This window comes from Nycticebus coucang, chromosome 15, assembly GCF_027406575.1.
Source record: "Nycticebus coucang isolate mNycCou1 chromosome 15, mNycCou1.pri, whole genome shotgun sequence".
Lineage (NCBI taxonomy): Eukaryota > Metazoa > Chordata > Mammalia > Primates > Lorisidae > Nycticebus > Nycticebus coucang.
Window position 1 is genome coordinate 65,078,263 of NC_069794.1, and position 23,024 is coordinate 65,101,286.

The following is a 23,024-nucleotide window of genomic DNA, read 5'->3' on the forward strand; positions in this document are numbered from 1 at the left end:
TCCCTTGGTGGGGTTGTTCTAGACTGGTTCTTCATGTTGCCTGGAGTTTTCTGCTGATTCTTCCTCATGGGTGATTTCTTTTATCTGTTTCCTTGCCCTAATTTTCCTTTCACTTCCTCTTGCTCTTTAAGTTCTTGTGCCTGTGGACTAAGGGTTACAGGACCAGAAGGGTGAGAAGGTTGAAGAGCAAAAAAAGGGGGGGATGAAAGAAAGGAGGACCGAGTGATAAGAAAAAAAGAAAGATAGAGAAAGGAGAGGGGGTGGGTATAAGGAATATTGACAAAAAGAAGAGAGGCACAGAAAGAGGGAGACAGGGCAATATAGGTATACAGTAGGGTACTTTGACACAACCTTAAAAAACCCTACCTTCTGGGGGTGCCCAGTTGCGTGGTTCCCTTGAGGTCAGCAGCTCTTTGCTAACCTGATCAGACACAGTACCCCACCTCCACCAAGTAGAGAGGAAAGACAAAAATGCTATAAATCAAACCAAAAGAAGCAAACAGAAAACTTTACAGGGATAAAATTGGGTGAAAAACCAAATTATATCGTTGGAAACACTAGCCAAAATGAAGTTGAAGTTATTAAAAAAGGCAGCAATGGGAAATTATAATTAAACTAGGAAAATTGAGAAAGAAAAAGGGATCTGTGTGGAAAAGATTGAAATTAAAAAAACAAAAGAACATCAGCAACGTCAAAATAAACAAACAAAAGAAACAACCAAACAAAAAAAAAAGAAAAAAATACACAACAAAAACAAAGCAGTTTGTATATGTTATTGAATATTGTCTGGGCAACACGTGGTCTTCTGGGGTATGAGATGTTAGTCACAGTTCTGATACGACTGGAGGCTGCTGATTTCTCAAACCCCAGCACGTAGACACCCTAAATCTCTCTTCAGCCTACTTAAAAGGCACTTTGAACTTGTAAACTTGCTGAGCGGAAGCTTTCCCAGCTTTCTCGCTGGAATCGCTGCTGAAGTGGCTATCCACTTACCCACTGTGCCAAAACCGGTCTCACTTTGCCCCTGAGGGTTAGGGCTGCAAGGCGGCTCAAACCCCACCCTTAGGCTACTTGGTTGCGGGTTACCAGCTCCCACCCGTTTCTAGCTCTGCGACCCTGAGGGCGGAGCTTGCCGGGGCAGATCACTGACAATGGATCCGTGTGACCCACCGCCAAACACTATTAGCTCCGTCTGGCTCAGCGGCTCAGACTGGGGCCCTAGACAACGGCCAGAGTTCTCCGCACTCCCGCTCAGGCCTTCCCCAAGGCAGTTCAACTCAGTGCCAAGTCCAAGGACATCAAAACAGTTCACAGGTAAGGCCTTTCTGGTTGGCAGTCTCGCTGCTACTGAACTTACAATTGTGGGCGGGTTTAGACGGATTGAACACATGCGACCACTTGCCGGTTTTCCACTGTTTTAGTCCTCCTCTTGGGGTCCAGAAGTCTCTCGCTGACTCCCTGTATCTTCATAGGAGTGATGATAGGCAGTTCCCACCAGCAGAGATGCCTGGAGTCCTATCTCCCCAGACTCACGGTGCCCAGATGCAAGGAAGCTGTTACTCGGCTGCCATATTGCTCCGCCTCCCCAGCAAGCTATTTTTTGAAAGAAGTTAAAGGAGACATACATAGGTGGAAAGACATCCCATGTTCATGGACCTGAAGAGTTAATATGATGGCAATACTCCCAAATTAATCTCCAGATTCATGGCAATCACTGTGGAAATTACAGCTGTCTTTTTGGTGCAAAATTTGATAAGCTGAGCCTAAAATTCATATGAGAATCTAAGATTACAAAGACAAAAACAAAAAACATTTTGAAAAGAAAGACAAACTTAGAGGACTCACACTTCTTGGTTAGAAGAGTGGGCATGTTCTACTCCACCAATTTTGGATCTTTATGATATTTAAAATGTTTAATTTAATGTTAAACAGAGCTAATATAGGGCAGTGGCTGTGGCTCAGTGGGTAGGGTGCTGGCCCCATATACTGAGGGTGGCAGGTTCAAACTCGGCCCCAGCCAAACCACAACAAAAAATAGCCGGGCATTGTGGTGGGCACCTGTAGTCCCAGCTACTTGGAAGTTGGAAGTTGTTGTGAGCTGTGATGCCATAGCCCTCTACCTAGGGTGATAGAGTGAGACTCTGTCTCAAAAAAAAAACAGAGCTAATATAAGACTTTATAAAGATTCATCAGAATTGCTTCCAACCTGGGCTGGTTCACCTCTCCTTAGGCAACCTGATGGCCCCCCACTCCCAGGAGGTCACCATATTGATGCCAAACTTAGTGCGGACACCCAATCGGCATAGTGCACTACAGCCCAGAACTCCTGGACTCAAGCGATCCTCCTGTCTCAGCCTTCCAAGTAGCTGGGACTACAGGCATGCACCACCTTTCACCATTAACTAAGATAGACTCTCACTGGATTAAAGATTTAAGCTTAAGACATGAAACTATAAAAATACTAAAAGAGACTGCAGGGAAAACCCTTGAAGAAATCGATCTGGGCAAATATTTTATGAAGAGGAACCCCCGGGCAATTGAAGCAGCTTCAAAAATACACTACTGGGACCTGATCAAACTAAAAAGCTTCTGCACAGCCAAGAACACAGTAAGTAAAGCAAGCAAACAGCCCTCAGAATGGGAGAAGATATTTGCAGGTTATGTCTCCAGCAAAGGTTTAATAACCAGAATCCACAGAGAACTCAAATGTATAAGCAAGAAAAGAACAAGTGATCCCATCGCAGGCTGGGCAAGGGACTTGAAGAGAAACTTCTCTGAAGAAGACAGGCGTGCGGCCTACAGACATATGAAAAAATGCTCATCATCTTTAATCATCAGAGAAATGCAAATCAAAACTACCTTGAGATATCATCTAACTCCAGTAAGATTAGCCCATATCACAAAATCCCAAGACCAGAGATGTTGGCGTGGATGTGTAGAAAAGGTAACTCTTCTACACTGCTGGTGGGAATGCAAATTAATACATTCCTTTTGGAAAGATGTTTGGAGAACACTTAGAGATTTAAGATAGATCTGCCACTCAATCCTATAATTCCTCTATTAGGTATATATCCAGAAGACCAAAAATCACATTATAAGAAAGATATTTGTACCAGAATGTTTATTGCAGCCCAATTCATAATTGCTAAGTCATGGAAAAAACCCAAGTGCCCATCAATCCACGAATGGATTAACAAATTGTGGTTTATGTACACCATGGAATATTATGCAGCCTTAAAGAAAGATGGAGACTTTACCTCTTTCATGTTTACATGGATGGAGCTGGAACATATTCTTCTTAGTAAAGTTATCTCAAGAATGGAAGAAAAAGTATCCAATGTACTCAGCCCTACTGTGAAACTAATTCATGGCTTTCACATGAAAGCTATAACCCAGTTACAACCTAAGAATATGGGATAGGGGACGAGGGAGGATGGGGGAGGGAAGGTGATTGGTGGGATTACACCAGTGGTGCATCTTACAAGGGTACATGTGAAACTTAGTAAATGTAGAATATAAATGTGTTAACACAATAACTAAGAAAATGCCAACAGTCTGTAAAACCAGTTATTAATCGCATTAATGTACACAGCTGTGATTTAATTATAAAAAATGATAAAAAAATAAAAAAGATTCATCAGAAAGAGAGCAAGAAATAGATTAAGCAAAGATTATAGATTTGTATGGTATATTGTATTTTTAAATTTCATATGAAAAATCAGTACACATTAAATTACTATAATGTCAGAAACAATCTGACTATGATAACTGACACTTTACTTCACTTCAGAATGATCATAAAGGACCATTCTGCTATGTCTCTGGTTCTGCAGTTATCTCCTTAGTTCCTCATCTTTCCATGATTGCTTCATATGAAAACATGAGTTTGATCTAGAAGGATAACTTTCTCACTTAGAAAAGATCCATTCTTGAGTTAGAGTACAGTAGTTGTACTATTTTGTCATACCATACATAGTAATGTTGGTCACTTATTTTGAAGATTGATCAAGGGTATTGAGATATATGATATAGCCAATTAATATTACCATACTGATTCTGTTACATTAGTTCAAAGAGTTTGTAAAAGGTAACAAATAGGGATTTGCATACTTTATTGTTTCATTCATGTTTGTTTCTTTTCTGTTCCCCAGGTATTCTGCCTTAAAAATTTACAAGTACTGAAACTGAGAAATAATCCTATCAAAGAAATTCCATCTGAAATTCAGCAGCTGAAGTACCTTAGAATTTTTGAGATGTCCTTTAATTTGATTACTGTTCTTCCACCTGGGTAAGGTTGATGCTCTGAGATTATAAACACAGAATATAGAAAGTTTACAATTTAGAAAAATAACAATTTTCCTTTTGAAAGAAGCTAGCAGCTTTTGCAATATTTAGTAATTCTAATTTCGTTCTAATTAACTCATTTATTTCTTTTTATGGTATTTAAAAACAATCCTATTAGCTATATAGATGGCAATTAATATGGCTCTAATGGATGTACATTTAGGGATCCATTGTCTGAGCATGCATTAAATTAACAGAAATTATTTAAAGCAGTTCAGATGAGAATTTTGCAACTATATATTTAAGCCTTTTTTGATAGAGAAAGAGCACTGACCTTGCAATTAGGAAATCTAGACCTTTGACTTTGAAGTTGATGCTAATTATCTTTTTGATCTAGAAAAAGCAATTTAACCATTCTTGACTTCAATTTCTTCATTCGTAATGGAAGGAGATTGGCTTATATGATATTTAAGATCCTTTTACTCAGTAGAAATACTGATATTTGGGCATAAAAGTCCATGTGTGGACAAGTAATTATTTTACTCCTAACTTCTAAACCAAAACCTTAACTAAATGCAAAAACAAGATTCTTCTTCCAATTAGAGTTTAACAGATTAAATGTAAGTTAAGAGAAAAAGGACACGGACTCATAAATAGTTGAACAACATTTTTCAAAAGAAGATTCTAATAATAATTGAGGAAATTCATTAAGATTCATTTATAAAGATGTTAATTATTATTTATAATTAATGATTCAATAAATTGAATGTTCACATGGTATGCATTGAGTTATTTTAAAGAATAAAACCTTGTGTAAAAAATTATGCCATTTCTGTACAAAGATATGTACCTATCAATATTACATACATCAAAAGAATAAATAAGTACTAAAGAAGTGAGAATGTTACATTATAGGTTTTCTATTTCCTTTTCATTCATCTTAATTTTTCCACACTAATATAAATTATATTTTCCTTGCTCTGATACTATTGTCAGCCATTTTTCTAAGGGAACTCTGTTTTGTTTTTTTAAATTGGAAAATGGTCTTTAAAAACAAGATCTGGGTACTAGACATCTTTATCACTACTGAGATGTCATTGCTTCTAGGTTCTCTTAGTGGAAACAGCTAAGTGATGTATGTATACTAATTTGTGTGTACATATAAATATTTATATATACACAGAGAAAACTACATATATAAATATAGACACAGCTGCATACACAGCATCTAAGTATAAATTCACAGATAATCTATAATCATAATTATACATTTTAAATAATAACTACCATTTAAGCAAAAGGTAAAAATTCCTAAAGCAACTAAAACTTGGTCATAGCTAATAGGTCAACTTTTGCTCACTGTCTAGAGATTATTATAATTAGAAAGTTTTAAGGAGCTATTTTTCAAAAAGATTAGTGTTTCTAAAATAAAGCAATATATATTTGATTAAATAACATAAGATAAATACACATATAAAGGGAAGATTGACAACATATTAAAGTCAAGAATGGGTCACTTAAAAATAAAAAAGAATGGGTCACTTCATACTGGTCAAGGAAACAATATAACAAGAAGACATTTGAATTCTAAATATTTATACACCCAACTTAAATGCTCCCAGATTTATGAAATGGACCTTAATTGGTCTAAACAATATGATATCCTGCAACAGCATAATGTGGGGACTTTAACACCTCTCTGACAGATCTGGACAGACTGTCTAAACAGAAACTAAACAAAGAAAAAAGTTACTTAAATGTGACCCTAGAACAATTGGGCTTTGTAGATATATAGAGCATACCATCCCAAAGCTAAGGAATATACGTTCTTCTTATCAGCCCATGGAGCATACTCCAAAATAGATCATATCTTAGAGCACAAATGAAACCTCAACAAAATTAAAAGAATTGAAATTATACTTTGTATCTTTTCAGACCACAAGGCAATAAAGGTAGAACTCAAACCCAACAAAACTTTTTGTCCCCACACAAAGGCATAGAAACTAAACTAAATCAGAATGCTAAATGAGAGTTGGGTTAAGGAGGAGATAAAGGAGGAAATTATTAAATTCCTCAAACATAACAAATAGTGATGCCACAAGCTACCACAACATGTGGGATCCTGCAAAAGCAGTCCTAAGAGAGAAACTTATCTCATTAGATGACTACATCTAAAAAACAGAAGTAGAGAACATCAACAACCTAATGAATCATCTTAAGGAAATGGAAAAAGAAGAACAATCCAATCCCAAACCTAGCAGAAGAAAAGAAATTGTTTAACCACAATTAAATCAGAAATAAATGAGAGGCAACAGAATCACTTAAGCCCAGGAGTTGGAGGTTGCTGTGAGCTATGTGAGGCCACGGCATTCTACCGAGGGCCATAGAGTGAGACTATGTCTCTACAAAAAAAAAAAGAAAAGAAAAAAGAAAACAAAGGAATTATTCAGAAAACTAATAAAACAAAAAGTTGGTTCTTCGAAAAGATAAAATTTATAAACCTTTGGCAAGATTAATAGGAAGCAGAAAAGTTAAAATCTCTAATAGCCAATCAAAAATGAAAAGGGGAAGTAAGAACTCATACCACAGAGATAAAAGATAATATTTCTGACACTACAAGAAATTCTATGCCCAGAAATTTGATGATGTGGAAGAAATGGACCAATACCTGGAATCATATGTCTCCTTCAATCTCTTGAACAGACCAGTATCAACCACTGAAATTGAAGAAACAATAAAAAATCTTCCAACAAAAAAAGCCTTGGACTAGATGGCTTCACACTAGAATTCTATCAAATCTTCAAAGAAGAGCTTGTACCTATACTGTAGAATTGATTCCAAAATATTGAGAAGGAAGAAACCTTCCCCAACACATTCTGTGAAGCAAAGTCACTCTCATAACAAAATTAGGAAAGGATCCAACTAAAAAGACCAATTTCACTAGTGAATATTGATGCAAAAATACTCAATAAAATCTTACCTAATAAATTATAGCTACACATTAAAAAAAACACATCATGATCAAATACACTTTATCTCAGGGATACAAAATTAGTTTAACACACACAAACCCATAAATGTAATTCACCATATAAATAGAATCAAAAATAAAGATCATATGATCTTCTCAATAGATGCAGAAAAAACATTTGACAAAATACACCATCCTTTTCTAACAAGAACACTTAAGAAAATAGACATGGGTGGCACATTTCTTAAACTTACTGAAGCCATCTATGACAAACTTACAGCCAATATTATACTGAATGGAATAAAATTGAAAACTTTTCCACTTAGAACTGGAACCAGACAAGGATGTCCCACTATCATCACTAGTATTCAACATAGTTCTGGAAGTTCTAGCCAATGCAGTCAGGCAAGAGAAGGAGAGTAAGGGCATCCAAATGGGGGCAGAGGATGTGAAACTCTCACTCTGTGCCAATGATATGATCTTATGCTTAGAAAGTCCCAGAGACTAAACTACAAGACTCCTGGAACTGATCGAGAAATACAGTAATGTCTCAGGATTCAAAATCAATGTCCATAAATCAGGAGCCTTTGTATATGCTAATAACAGCCAAGTTGAGAAGTAAATCAAGGACATAATTCCCTTCATAGTAGCTTCAGAGAAAATGAAATACTTAGGAATATACCTAGCAAAGGAAGTGAAGGACCTCTACAAAGAAAATTATGAAACTATAAGAAAAGAAATAAAAGATATTAATAAATGGAAGAACATATCATGCTCTTGGCTGGAAATAATCAACATTGTTAAAATGTCTGTACTACCCAAAGCAATCTACAGATATAATGCAATCCCCATTAAATTATCAACATCATACTTTAAAGAACTACGGAAAAAAAAAAAAAAAGCTCTTCATTTTGTTTGGGACCAGAAAAAAACCTAAATAGCTAAGGCTATTCTTAGTAATAAAACAAAGCTGGAGGCAACACTTTACCAGACTTCAGGTTATATTACAAGTCCACGGTGATCAAAACAGTGTGGGACTGGCACAAAAATAGAGACATATGGAAGACAATAGAAAACCAACAGATGAAACCAGTCGCTTATTACCATCTGATCTTTGATAAAACAAACAAAAGCATACAGTGGTGAAAAGAATCCCTATTCAATAAAAGGTGCTGGGAAAACTGGATAACCATGTGTAAAGGACTAAAACTGGACCCACACCTCTCGCCTCTTACAAAAATTGACTCAAGATAGAAAAATTAAATCTAAGACATGAAATGATAAGAATCCTAGAAGAAAGTGTGGGAAAAACTCTCGATATATCAGCCTAGCAAAGGAGGTGAAGGACCTCTACAAAGAAAATTATGAAACTATAAGAAAAGAAATAGAAGATATTAACAAATGGAAGAACATATCATGCTGTTGAGTTTGATATGTTCAGTTTAATATATCAAACAGCATCTCAACAACAACAAAAATAAACAAATGGGACTTAATTAAACTGAAAAATTTCTACACAGCTAAGGACACAACAATTAAAGCAAACAGACATCCTCAAGAATGGGAAAAGATATTTGCATGTTATGAATCTGATAAAGGGTTGCTAACTAAGATCTATACAGAACTCAAGTTAATCAACAGAAAAAGAGCAAACAATCCCATCTATCACTGGACAACAGAGCCTTCTCTGAGGAAGACAGATGAATGGCTAACAAACATGAAAAATGCTTGTTGTCCCTAATCATCAAAGGAATGCAAATCAAAACCCCAGTGAGAATAGCCCACATCTCAAAGTCCCAATGTTGCACATGCTGGCGCAGAGAATCCTCAAAGAACTCAAAATAGACCTTCCTTTTGATCCCACAATCCCATTACGAGGCATCTACCCAGAAGAAAAAAAATCATTTTGTCATGAGAACATTTGCTCTAGATTGTTTATTGCAGCTCAATTTACAATCGCCAAGATGTGAAAACAACCTAAATGCCCATCAATCCAGGAATGGATTCAGCCATAAAAAAGATGGAGACCTTACATCTTTTATATCATCTGGATGGAGTTGAAATATATTCTTGTTAGTAAAATATCACTAAAATGGAAAAGCAAGTATTCAATGCACTCAATACTAATATGAATCCAGTAGATGATCTAATATATGCCCACACAAAAGAAAAACGCAGTTCAATTCAAGATGAGAGGAGGGGGAAGGAGGGACAAAGAAGATGGGAGGAGGGAGAGGGATGGGCTCCCACTTAATGGGCACAATATGGGAGTATATGATATACCTCCTGGGTGCAGGACACAACTACAACAGGAACTATATCTAACAAATGGAAACATTATAACCTAATTCTTTGTACCCTGAAATTTTAAAAAAGAATTCTGAAACAGAAAACCATATCTCTAAAAAATAGAGTCAAGAATGAAAAATATAATGGGAAAATTTAATTTTCTTGACCTCAGAGAAGGCTTAAAGCAGGCTTTGGCATAAATAAAAATGTTTACTTGCAAACTTGTTAAATGAAACCTCACCTAGAGGGCACATAAGAATGAGCATGCTTGGGTGGCACTTCAAAGGAGTAAAGGCGATGGGTTCAAATCTGGCCCTGGCAAAAAACTGCAAAAAAAAAATCAGCATGCTGAATTCTTTGTATTGAAGGATTGTTGTCAAAACTCTCGGTTGTTGAACAAAGAATAACTGATATGGAGTGGTCAGATTTAGAGAACAGCAACTAAATGAGATTGAGTTAAATGTGGTGAAACAAACAATTATGTAATATATTTGAGATAATTCTTGCTCCATGTAAATTCTTCAGTTTGGATGTTATTAGTGTCACAGGCAATTGCACTGACGCATTTTTAAAATTTATTTTTTATTGAGGTAGAATATACATGTATAATTTATCATCTTTATGATTTCTGAGTGGCCAGTTCAGTGGTAAGAAGTGCATTTAATATTCTTTTTTCTTACTTTTATCCCTTTCTTCCCACTTTCAGTTCTCAGTCTCTGGCAAGCATCAATCTACTCTCTTTATGGTATCCATTTTTTATGTCCCCTATATGAATGAGAACATGTGTATTTATCCTTCTGGGCTTAGCTTATTTCACTTAATATGATGGCCTCCAGTTGCATCCATGTTGCTGCACATGTCAGGATTTCAGTGCTTTGAATGTTATATTTTCATTATTGTAATTAATTCAGCAAATGTTCATGAACTTTCCACTATGTTCCTAGGAGCTTACCACCTAGGGAGAAGGTAGACAGTTGAATTCACTTGAGCAAAGCAGAGCTCCCCCAACCTTTTTGGTAGGAGGAACTTGTTTCATGGAAGACAACTCTTCCATAGACAGTGGAGAGGGATGGTTTAGATATGAATCTGCAAGCAATTGATTTATTATGGTCTCTGTGCAGTCAAACCTCTCTGTTGATGATAATCTGTATTTGCAGAATTCCCCAACACTAGCTTCACTGCCTCAAATCCACCTGAGTATTATATTCTCATAAAGAGCACACAACCTAGATCCCTCACACACATGGTTTACAGTAGGGGTCACCCCTATGAGAGTCTAATGTTACCACTGATCTGACTAGAGGTAGAGCTCAGGTGGGGATCTGAGTGATGGAGAACAGCTGACATTATAGCTGAGGCTTTGCTCACTCACCTCCTGCTGTGCAGCCTGGTTCCTAAAAGGCCATGGACCAGTACTGGTCTGGGGCCCCAAGGTTGGGGACTACAGGTATAAAATAAGACAATGAAATGCACATTATAAATTTTGCAAGTTCCAAAGAAAGGCATGTAACACATTCTGGAGGATCAAAGGTCGTCCTTTCAAGAGATGCTATTTGATCCCAGCAACTGAGTATGAAGTAGCTAGGCTAAAGGGAAGAGAGAGCAAAGGATAGTAGGGACAATCACGGGGTAGATGTTACTTCAAAAAATAGAGTAGCGACATATGGGGAAAAGAGGAATGTGAAGCATCTTATATAATGTGGAGTGAGAAGTGTAGTATTCAGCTGTTTTTGAATCTTAGAGGGGAAGGCCAATTGGTAAGAAGTGAGCCTGATATGGTAAGAAGGACTGAGATTATCTGGGGACCTTGTGAACTAAGATAAAGAATTTATACTTTATTCTGTATGTAATAAAAAAAAAATTTAAGAGTTCTCCATCTGGGAGTAGTGGGGTCGGACTTAGATCAAGCTAGTGGCAGTATGGAGGATGGATATGAGGAGATAAAACAGAACTCCAAGTGCCCAGTTGGGAGGCTTTCACAGTAGTTTTGGCAAAAGATGAAGAGAACTCGGACCAGGGCAATGGGTGATGAGTGGTCACAGAGAAAAAGGAACAAATCATTAAGAAATTAAAGTAAAGATATCTGCAAGATCTGGTATTGATGATTGATGAGGCCTAGAGGCTGGAAGGAACAGAAGAGTCAAGGGGAAAAAAGGAAAGTCAAGGAGCCTCTGGGATTTCTAGTTAGAGTGAAATAATTCATCCATGTAAAATACTGTATATTTTTATCTATGAATTACTAGGTTCTGTCCTAAGAGTGGCTTTAGACTGGTAAATGAAAAAGGCACGATTCTTTCTCCTGTGGGGTTTAGAATCCAGGGAAAGATACAGGAATTTTAATAAACACCATAATAAATACATGAACATAAAATATTCTAAGAGCTATGAATGAAATAAACAATGAGATGTCAGGGGAAATGAATTAAATTGAGTCACTAAGAAAGGCTATCTGAAGAAATGGCATTTAAGCAGAAACTTCTGAGTCCAGGCCAAGAACAGGGAAAAGAATAACCATGTAATGGGAATAATGTATGTGAGGCATACAAGAGCTCTATCCAAAGGCTGACAGAAAACAGCTGGCTGATGCAAGTGTGGCCCCAGGTGGGGTTCAAGAGTTTGACAGGTGTTGCATCATCCTGAGAAGCTTGGAGGTCAGATGTAAAGTGCAATGAGAAGCCATCAATTGGTTTTAAGCAGGAGAGTGGCAAGATTAAAGCTGAAGAGATTTGAAGGAAGGAAAATAATGAGTTTACTTTTACATTAATATGTTGGGTTTGGATTGTGTTTTCCATCACAAAATCGGACTTAGACATATTAACCTCACAGGATAGTTTTGTGCTTGAGATAAAGATTTTGAATTGTCAATATATGCTAACAAATCAGAGAGAATTTGTACAGCAATATTCTGGAGAGATATTTCTGGAGAAACATTAGTATTTTTAGGTATAGACAGATGAAGAGGAAATTATAAAGACAGAAAAAGTGCTCATAAAGAGAACCAGGCATGTCATGAAAGCCAAGCAAGTGGATTATTTCCAAAAAGAAGGATGATCAAGCAGTGACAGATACAATAGAGAAACTCAGTAAGATTAAAGCTGAGAAGAATTTCGGTGGAATGATGAGAATGAAAGGCAGTTTGCCGTGAGTTGAGATGGAATGCGAGAAGAGAAATTGGAAATGAGTGTAGACCACTTTGGGGAGAAATCTGAATGCAGCAGCAGAAGAGAGATTAGATAAAAGCTAGAGGAAATGTGGAATCTTAGAAACAATTTTTTTTGTTGTTGTTGTTAGTGTTTTAAGGACTCAGGCATATTCACAAGGTGATGGGAAGAAACCAAGGTTGATGGTGCAGAGGTCACAGAGGATGAGAGGTAAGGGAATCATGGGCCCAGGTGGAGATTCTGAGGTTAAAGAGGGGTGACCCTAATCTCCTAAAACTCGAGGGAGGTCCTAAGCATGAATGTGAAAAACTATAGAGTTATGTGAGTAGGAAAATTGGAGGTTCACATGGCCAATAAAGATTTATTCAGCTCCTATTTTATATCGATTCAGGGAGATGACTCTGAAGTGACTTAAATTAAGATCATCTTTGAGAGCAAGAAGAGTGAAGATCAAAAAGAATTAAAGAAATTTGTGATGATTTAGGATGATATTTAGAGGAATGATAAAAAGCAAAGCACAGAAAAGCAAATGTTTGAGATACGATGCTGAGATTGGAAACCATGAATTTGGAGGGACATTGATCTAATTACCTGTGTGATTATCTTCAGTGGCTCAGCTACTCATATCTAAGAGGGAAAAGATGCATTTTAGCCTTCATAAAAAGACCTCTGTGAGAATGTCCATAGCAGCTTTATTCACAATAGCCTGAAAAAACCAACAGTGCAAATATCCATCAACAAGAGCATGGAAAATCTAATTGTTTTTATTCACAATAACCAAAGGGTGGTAACAACTGAAATGTACATTAACAGATCAATAAATAAACAAAATGTTATATATATATATATAATAACACATAGGATATTAACTATCCTTAAAGGAATGAAATGCTGGTATGTGACACAAATAGGATGGCCCTTGGAAACATTAGGCTAAATGGAATAGGTCAGACACAAAAGGACAAATACTGTATGGTTCTGCTTATATACGGTACATAGAACAGGGAAATTCATGGAGACAGAAAGTGGAATACAGGATACCAAGGGCTGGGGTAACCTATGGCAGAGAGGAGTAGAGTAGGGAGTGGGCTAATGGGCATAGAGTTTCTGGCTGGGATGATGGAGAAGTTCTGGAAATATATGTAGTGCTGATGGTTGCACAAAAATGTTATTATAGTTAATGCCACTAAAGGATATACTCAGTAATGGTTAAAATGGCAATTTTATGTTATATTTATTTTACCATATTGAAAAATACACAGCACCCTAAATTTTTTCATCTTTCCTCTTTCTAAAAATTTTTAAGTTAAAATTTACCTACATTAAAATGCATAAATCTTCAGTATTTGATTCAAAGAGTTTAACAAATATATGTACCCATGTAATTTGTATCCAAAACAAGATAGTGACCATTTCCATTACCCCAGGAAGTTTCCTCATGCACATTTCGAGTCAGTCTCCAGATTTCTAACATCTTAGATTTATTTTGCCTGTTCCTAAAAATCATATAAATTCATAGAACAAATAGTTTTGTTGACTCTGGCATCTGTCACTCAACATAATATTTTTAGGGTTCATCCATGTTGTTGTATGTGTCACTATTCCATTCCTTTTTAATGCTGACTATGATGTCCCACCATCTCAGCCCATTTCAGCAAAGCTAAAAATACAGAATTGTCCAAAAAAAAAAAAAAATATGTAGATGAGTTTCATGTCTCATAGAATGAATCTCCATGATATACATGGAAGACCCACAAAGTTCTTGAAAATTTTGTATTAGCAGACACACCACCACAGTGTATTAAAAGGGACAAAGAGAATATGAAGTGAAACAAGGCTGTCAGATCCCCCAAAACTCTATGATCAGGAGCAGCTGAAAATGTGTGTCAACTTTTATGAAAAAGGGAGAGTGTCACACCTGTAATCCTAGCACTCCGGGAGGCCAAGGTGGGTGGATTGCCTGAGCTCAGGAGTTTGAGACCAACCTGAACAAAGTGAGACCCCATCTCTACTAAAAATAAAAAACTAGCCAGATGTTGTGGTGGGCGCCTGTATTCCCGGCTACTTGGGAGGATGAGACAAGAGAATTGCTTGAGCCCAAGAGTTTGAGGTTGCTGTGAGCTGTGATGCCACAGCACTCAACCCCGGAAATGACTGAGACTCTGTCTCACAAAAAAAAAAAAAAAAGAAAGGAAAGAAGCTAGACATAAAAGATGACCTATAATATGACTATAACATTCCAGAAAAGCCAAAACTATAATGAGAACAGATCAGTAGTGTCCAGGTGTTGGGAATGGAGGTAAGAACTTAACTGAAAAGAGACACGAAGAAACATTTTGGGATGAAGGAAAAGCTCTGTGTTTTCATGGTGGTGGTGGTTATATGACTATACACACATTTGTCAAAATGAATTAAACTGAACACTTAAAAAGGGTGAATTTGGGCAGTGCCTGTGGCTCAGTGAGTAGGGCGCCGGCCCCATATGCCGAGGGTGGCGGGTTCGGACCCAGCCCCGGCCAAATTGCAACAAAAAAATAGCCGGGCGTTGTGGCGGGCGCCTGTAGTCCCAGCTACTCAGGAGGCTGAGGCAAGAGAATCGCATAAGCCCAAGAGTTAGAGGTTGCTGTGAGCTGTGTGACACCACGGCACCCTACCCGAGGGCGGTACAGTGAGACTCTGTCTCTACAAAAAAAAAAGGGGTGAATTTTTAGTATGTAAATTCCACCTCAATAAAGCCAATTTAAAAAATAAAAAAAGAAAAAGGGGGAGTGATTCAGAGGGTGGCGTCAGAAACGTAGCAGGATGAAGCCAGGAATCCAGGTGTGATTCTGGAACCCAGAGCCAGAAGCTAGGAGGGCAGGAACTTGAAACCAGAAGGCAGAGCTGGGAGCTTCAGGTGATTATTCCTGGACCCTAAAACCAAATGAAGCTTACCTATTGGTAACTTCTTTTTATAATATCTTTCATTTTCTCCTTGTTAAGCCAGAATGTCTACAACTATTATCTCACAAGCCTCGCCTGTCCCAACATTGTGTCGTGGGAGCAGATAACTTGTTTCTTTAATTTCTCAGATTCACAAATATAGTAAAACCGTGCCCCTGGGTGGGTTATGTCAGGAACTTCGCCACATCTAATTTAAATGATGAGATTTGACACTTTTGAGATTTAGATGAGACATTGAACTTGGAATTGATGCTGTAATGGGATGAGTTTTTTACCCAATTTGTTTGAAACTATAGTGTTAGGAATTAAATTAAGGTACATACTTTTTCTAGATTTATCTAACATAAAAAACTGGTTGTTTATTTTCACAGTGAAGCCTTGTATTTAAAAGACTGTCGTTTCCTATTCTTTTAATTATTAGTCTAAATTCCTCTTATCCATTTGGTAAGTATATACATATGTGTGTGTATATATCCAGGTATATTATATTGGTACCTTATAAATATTTTTCTAAAAAATGTGATAGAGTTCTTTCCTGTTATCTTTTCATTCCTTATTAGATCTTTCTAGTTTCCCGAAACCCAACATGACAGAGTAGGAAAAGCAAAGTATGTTCAGAGGCAGACTCTGCACCTCAGAGGCCATAAAGTTTGTCAAGCCAGTGAGCCGCTCTTAACTTCAGTTTCTGTCAAAAAAGTTTAGAACAAGTGCATATTTTCCCAAGGGTATAACAAAATTAAATAAGAAAATCTCGTACATTCTTTTTAAAATCCTTTTAATTATTTCTACAGATCTTTCTTTCCTTCTTTCTCCCTTCCTTCCTTCCTTTCTTCCTTCTTCCTTTTCTCTCTCTCTCGCTCTCTCTGTCTCTCTCTCTCTCCAGGGCCTCACTCTTTTGCCTAGAGTGCAGAGGCATCATTATAGTTCACTACAACCTCAGACTCCTGGACTCAAACAATCCTCCTTCCTCCAGCTGTTGAGTAAATGGCACTACAGGAATGTGCTACTTCACCTGCCTAAATGTCCAATTTTTTTTTTTTGTTTGTTTGTTTGTTTGTAGGGACACGGTCTTGCTATGTTGCTCAAGTTGGTCTTGAACTCTCCTGCCTCAAATGATCCTCCCACCTTAGCCTCCCAAAGAGCTAGAATTACAGGTGTGAGTCATCATGCCTAACAATATTTTTTTTACCTTGACCTAGATTTCTAAACCAAAATAAAATATCCAATATTCTTGAAATTATGTGACAGTGATTGTTTCAATGTAAGGCACATTAGAAGGTAATAAGGAAAAAAATCTACACATATTTGGATAAAGTGCAAATTCACTGAGGCCTAAATTTTTGTGCCTATTTTGCGTTCATCTGCTTAGAGTGGCATACAGTGTGAGGCAGCACAGAAGAAGGAAAGCTGAGGCTTTGGAGGTAGAAAGAACTGGGGTCCCATCCTAGCTCTGCCCCTTACAGCCTATCAATGATCATGTATCAGTTCTCCATGTTAGGTTAGAGTTTTCTAACCATGAAAAGCTCTTTGATTTGTCTTTTTAATTCTCTTGCAAAATGAAGATAATAAGTAATTTCAAAAATCCAAGTTATTTTTTCTTTTCTCAGAGCTTTTAGATAGAAAAGGGAAGAAAAAGAAAACTAGGGCGAGGGGCAGGAAAAAAAGACGTGTTTTGGTGATGTCATTACCCATTAAGTGAACAAAGGAAAGCACATATTTCATGAACAAATACTGTTTGCTACAAAAACAGTTTTTAGGCTCAAACACTGAGGTTATACAGAAATAACTATCACAAAAGTTAAAAAATGTCTTCAACTTTTTATGTGGATAGCAGGAGAAAAAGAGACTAGAAAATTGATATTTTTGAACTAACAGAATCCAATTTTTGCCTTCCTTGTTTGATTCAATTTGCTTTAAGTGGCAGGCAGGTTCTTTGGGAAGGAAAAGCTATTTAGAACAAAGAATCTAACAACATACTTGAAAACTGATTCTGAAATTATACACATTTATTTTTCCATATTGCTATTGATTTTAAAAGGGGATTAAATTACTTTGTCTCTACACTTCTGAAGAAAAGGGATAGCTAAATTCATACTAACTTGGATAAGTTAATTAACCTCTTGAAGCATCCATTTTTTTAATCTGTAAAATATAACAATAATCAGCCATAGCGGGGTAAAAGATCGTTTTAAATTGTCTTGGACACATAGTAGGCTATTAATAAATAATATTTACATTGTTGTGGTCTTCACATTAACACTTGTAATGGTTAAGGCTAATCTAATCTTGCAAACAAGCAGCAGGACTCTAGTTTATATAACTCACTGCCTATTAAGGTTAATAAATAAAGCAGCGAACTAAATGTAAAAACTACCACACATCCTTAAAAAAATCTGATAGATTTGATGCTGGTGTGGGTATAGAATACCTCCGCAAACTGAGGCTGTCTGAACAGATTCGCATTCTAAAATCATACATACATGAAGTAAATTTCAACTCCAGAATCTATGCACCTCCTTAATTAGCTTCCTCACTGATATCTACTAGTCCTATTAAATCTCACAATCAGCATGCATATATCACCTGTGGTGAAAGGGTCTAGGCTACCAGTAGTGAAGTGGTAAGGGAAGACAAAGTGATTCTAGAAACTGTCTGAGGCAGGAAGATAACATGATTTTATATTGAAAGAGCAAATGATATTACCATTTTCTTTACAGAGATGATTCAGAAATGAACACTGAATTGAAAAGGCATTTACTTTGTATGTTTATTTCCATTTAATCTCTCTTAAAGCAAATGATTTTAAATTAACTGGGGTCACCATTCCTTTCATTCAGTTGTGATTACGGTTTTATATCATATATAGACACAATGAGAGGCATTGGACATTTAGAAATATAAAAGTGAATCCCTGGCCTCCAGAATCTCATAATTTTAGGAGGCAGACACTACACATGTGATAGGAGTTATGATGGGGTAAACAGAGAAGTACAGCACATACATCTCAACCAGTCCCACAGATTTGGGAAGAATTCCTTGGAAGACGCGATAGCTGAACCAAGAATTATAAAATGAAAAGACAATGATGGAAGAGTCAAGTTTGGAGGAATCGGGTATGGTTTGGGAGATAGGTGAGACCTGATTAATTCAGGAAATTTTAGCAAATAAATACTGGACTCTAGGGGAATGTGGAGGACCTTGAGAGGTGAGCTGGACAAGTGGTCTGGGGCCAAATCATGAGAACCTTCACATGCCCTGCTGAGATAGTGAGAAGTTAGTGAAATACTGTGCTTGTGACACTGTAGCTAATGATCATGCAGATAACTTTCCATCTTTTATTTACATGGGAAACATAAAGGTAATTGTGAACAGCACATACAAGGAAGGGGATGTTTACTAGGGATTGTGATGACTATCATACTTAGCCCTTCAGTTCAGGTCTTTGCAAAGCAATTTCTACTGCCATTTCCCAGGAGTCAGTGTTCATGGCAGCATAATGTCTGTGTTATAGAGTCTCTGTATCCTTTTGTTCTTACTTTTAAGTACTTATCTTGATGGAAAGAAAGATAAAAAATATTTCACTGGCGGGCGGCACTTGTGGCTCAAAGGAGTAAGGCGCCAGCCCTATATACCGCAGGTGGCGGGTTCAAACCCAGCCCTGGCCAAAAACTGCAAAAAAAAAAAAAAAAAAAAAGGAAGAAATTTCACTGGCAAAGTCGTAATACACCTGTTCTGGGTTGAACAGTACCCTTCAAAACTCCATGTCCACACAGAATCTCAGAATGTTTCCTTATTTGGAAATAGGGCCTATGCAGATGAAATTAGTTAATAAAAGCTCATACTGATTTTCCATTCTTGCAATGTATGTTCTCACTACTAAATTGGAACTAATCAATCAACACTCATGTGCACATATGGAAGTAAAACTCAACAGAAAACCAGGCAGGGGGAAGGGTGGAGGCGGGAATGGGTAAAATCACACATAACAGGTACAATGCACACTATCTGGATGATGGGCACATTTATAACTTTAACTCATACTGGACCAAAACAATTCATGTAACCAAAACATTTGTACCCCTGAAATAATCTGAAATTAAAAAAAAAAGCTCACACTGGGTCAGTGTGGATCCTGCATCCAATGACTGGTGTCCTTATAAGAAGGCCGTGTGGCGACAAAGGCCGAGGTTGCAGTTGTGCTGTGGCAAGCCAAGGAGCACCAAGGATCACGGGGATCCCCCGGAAGCCAGGAGAGAAACGAGGGGCGACTTTTCTCTCATAGCCTCCAGAAGGGACCAACCTTGCAGATACCTTGGTTTGGGACTTCTGGCCTCCAATACTGTGAAAGAATAAATTTCCCTTATTTAAGCCACCCAGATTGGGGTAACATGTCCTGTCAGCTCTGGGAAACCAATACAGCAACCAACGGGAAAAATATCTAAATGACGTTAGCGATTTCTCAAGTGGCTTTTCCTAAAATTGGGATTTTGTTCATTCCAAACATCTGAAACCAGTTCTAATGGATAGATGAATAATTCTTAGGAACTTCTATGGTAATTATAATTTTAAGATCATAGAAAACTATTGTTTTTCTATCCTCCTCCATACTTTATCAAGTATTTAATTATTTATTATTCCCAGTGACGGCAAACATGTAATCATTTTTACAATTCATTTTCTCTGTCTACTTAAGGTTATTTTCCTTGTCACATCTCGAGGAGCTTGATGTTTCCTACAATGAAATTACTGTTATTCCAAATGAAATCCAGAAACTCAGGTATTTTGGAAGTAGTAGGTACATACAAAGTCATATGCCTCTTACCAATAATATTTGGTAAAGATTGTGATGGAGAAAATTGGGTCCTTTCATTTATTTAGTGGCCATAAAATATAATATGTGAAGCATGAAGTTCACTAAAAATGTAATTAGAACCATTGGTGTATAGTATTTTTAAGACATAACATTTTCAGTAATTATTTACAGAACAGTATTGATGACTACTTAATTAAATGACAAGCTATTTAATGCCCATTTGTCTGCAGTTGTTATTAATATTTGCTTCATCTAGCTTTTGTAAGAAAATACATAAAGGCAAAATGCAAATAATATACAATGTATTATTTCAGATTTTCATTAATATTTTCCTTTGTGTTATGTCTCTTTTTATTAAAGAATATTTATTTAGCACTTAAATTTCATGAATATTTTCAATAATTCTCTTTTTATATGTAACTGTTTGTATTTCAAGATTCATTGCATATGCTGTTTTCTCTCTTTCCTCTCATCTTGAGCCTGGAAATGTCTCTTTTGGTTCATTGGTTGTTTAGAATTTTTTCGTAAGTATTTTCCTCAGATGAAATGCATGAGTAATTTTTTCTCTGAGGATTTAACTCCAACAGATAAATGACATCCGCAGTGGGTGGACAATCTTGCAGCCCTTTTCACAGTAATTTCTTTTTTTTTTTTTTTCTTAGAGACAGAGTCTCGCTTTGTTGCCCTTGGTGAGCATCATGGCATCATAGCTTACAGCAACCTCAAACTCTCGGGCTCAATCGATTCTCTTGCCTCAGCTTCCCAAGTAGCTGGGACTACAGGTGCCCACTACAATGCCCAACTATTTTTAGAAATGGGGATCTTGCTCTGACTCAGGCTGATCTTGAACCTGTGAGCTCAGTTAATCCACCCGCCTCGGCCTCCCAGAGCGCTAGGATTACATGTAGGAGCCACCGTACCAGGGCACATTAATTTTCATCATCACACCCTCATCTAGCAGCCAGGGTTGCAGGTGAGGCCCCTGATGTCAGTTTGATTTTTTTTCTTTGTATGTGACTCTTATTTTATCTGGAAAGACTAAGATTCTCCCATAACCCTGGATCTTCAGCAGTTTTATCCGATTATGCTTAAGAGCATGTCATTTTCCTCTCTTAATCTTTCCTGGAATTCTGTGAACTCTTAACCAGCCAGTTCAAACTTTTCTGTTTTGGTTAAAGAAATATGTTTAATTATTGACTCTCCTCCTCTATTTCATTTTCTTTTCTAAAATGCGTGTTATTTACATGTTAGATCTCCTGGATCTGACTTCCATGGCACTTACATTTTTCCTCATGATTTTCTTTATATTTTTGCTCTGTTTGGAGTTCTTTCTTATATTTTGTCATTACCTCTAATTTGATCTCCATGAAAACCATGTTCTTTTCCATTCATCCACTTAATTTTTTAATTTTTAAAAATCATGCATTTTGGTTCCAGAACATCTTTGCGCACGCGTGTGTGTATGTGCGTGCGCATATGCACACACATGTGTTCTGTGTTTGAATCATATTGCTTCCCCCACCCTCACTCCCAACTATTTGTTTGTTAGAGGCAGGTTCTTGTTCTGTTGCCAAGGCTAGAGTGAAGTGGTGTCATTATAGCTCACTGCAACCTCAAACTCCTGGGCTCAAGCAATGCTTTTGCCTAGCCTCCCGAGTAGCTGGGACTATAGGTGCACACCATCACATCCAGCTGATTTTTTTCTATTTTTGGTAGAGACAGGATCTCGCTCTTGCTCAGGCTGGTCTTGAATTCCTGACTTCATCCTCCTCCCTCAGCCTCCCAGATTGCCAGTATTGGAGTCATGAGCCACTGCACCCAGCCATCCTCAACTTTTTGGTCTATCTCTCCACAGAGCTTGCTTGCCTCAGGACCTCTTTTCTGTGTTTTTCTCTTCTGACCTCACTCTCCATGGGTCCAATAGAGGTCCCAGAACACCACTCAGGGTACCCAGGATGTCAGCGATGCACCAGGAGGAACTTTCTCTATTTCCTAGCATGCTGAGGGGCAATGGCTGTCTAAACACGGAGCCCTTTGAGTGTCAAGATTGTTTAACCTGCCACCTCCCCCCAAACTTATTCAGGGGAAGGGAGCACCTAAACTGGCAAGTTCTCCAAGATAAACCAACTCACCTATGGCTGCCCTGGAAACCTTCACCATCATTTGCTTGGAGTGGACCACACTCATTCTCATTGTCCAGGTCAGGCTTGTGTTAGTCATTTGGGCCTCTATTACACATCATAGTCTGGTGACTTCTAAACAACAGAAACTCATTTCCCACAGTTCTGGAGGCTGGGAAGTCCAATATCACTTTGCTGGCAGATTCTGTGACTGGTGAGGGCCCACTTCCTCACAGACACCCGTCTTCTCTCTCTAACCTCACATGGTGTAAGAGGGAAAGATTCTCTGTCTAGTTTCTCTTACTAATCCCACTCATGAGAACTCCTTCTGTGACCTAGTCACCTCCCAAAGTCCCATGTTCAAATGCCATCAACTTGAGAGGGTGAATTTCAGCATTTGAATTTTGAGGAGACATAAATATTCAGGCCATAGCAGGGCTCTC

The 23,024-nt window shown here is 37.5% G+C and overlaps 1 protein-coding gene across 1 annotated transcript in view; it reads left to right on the forward strand.

The window, feature by feature from the left end:
* The window catches only part of LRRC63 (leucine rich repeat containing 63), a 94,680-nt gene that overhangs the window by 56,569 nt on the left and 15,087 nt on the right, over positions 1-23,024 (forward strand). Inside the window, exons 6-7 of the mRNA XM_053563322.1 lie at positions 4,152-4,288; positions 20,342-20,425. Of these exons, the coding sequence (XP_053419297.1) occupies positions 4,152-4,288; positions 20,342-20,425 (221 nt within the window). The remainder of the gene's footprint in view (positions 1-4,151; positions 4,289-20,341; positions 20,426-23,024) is intronic.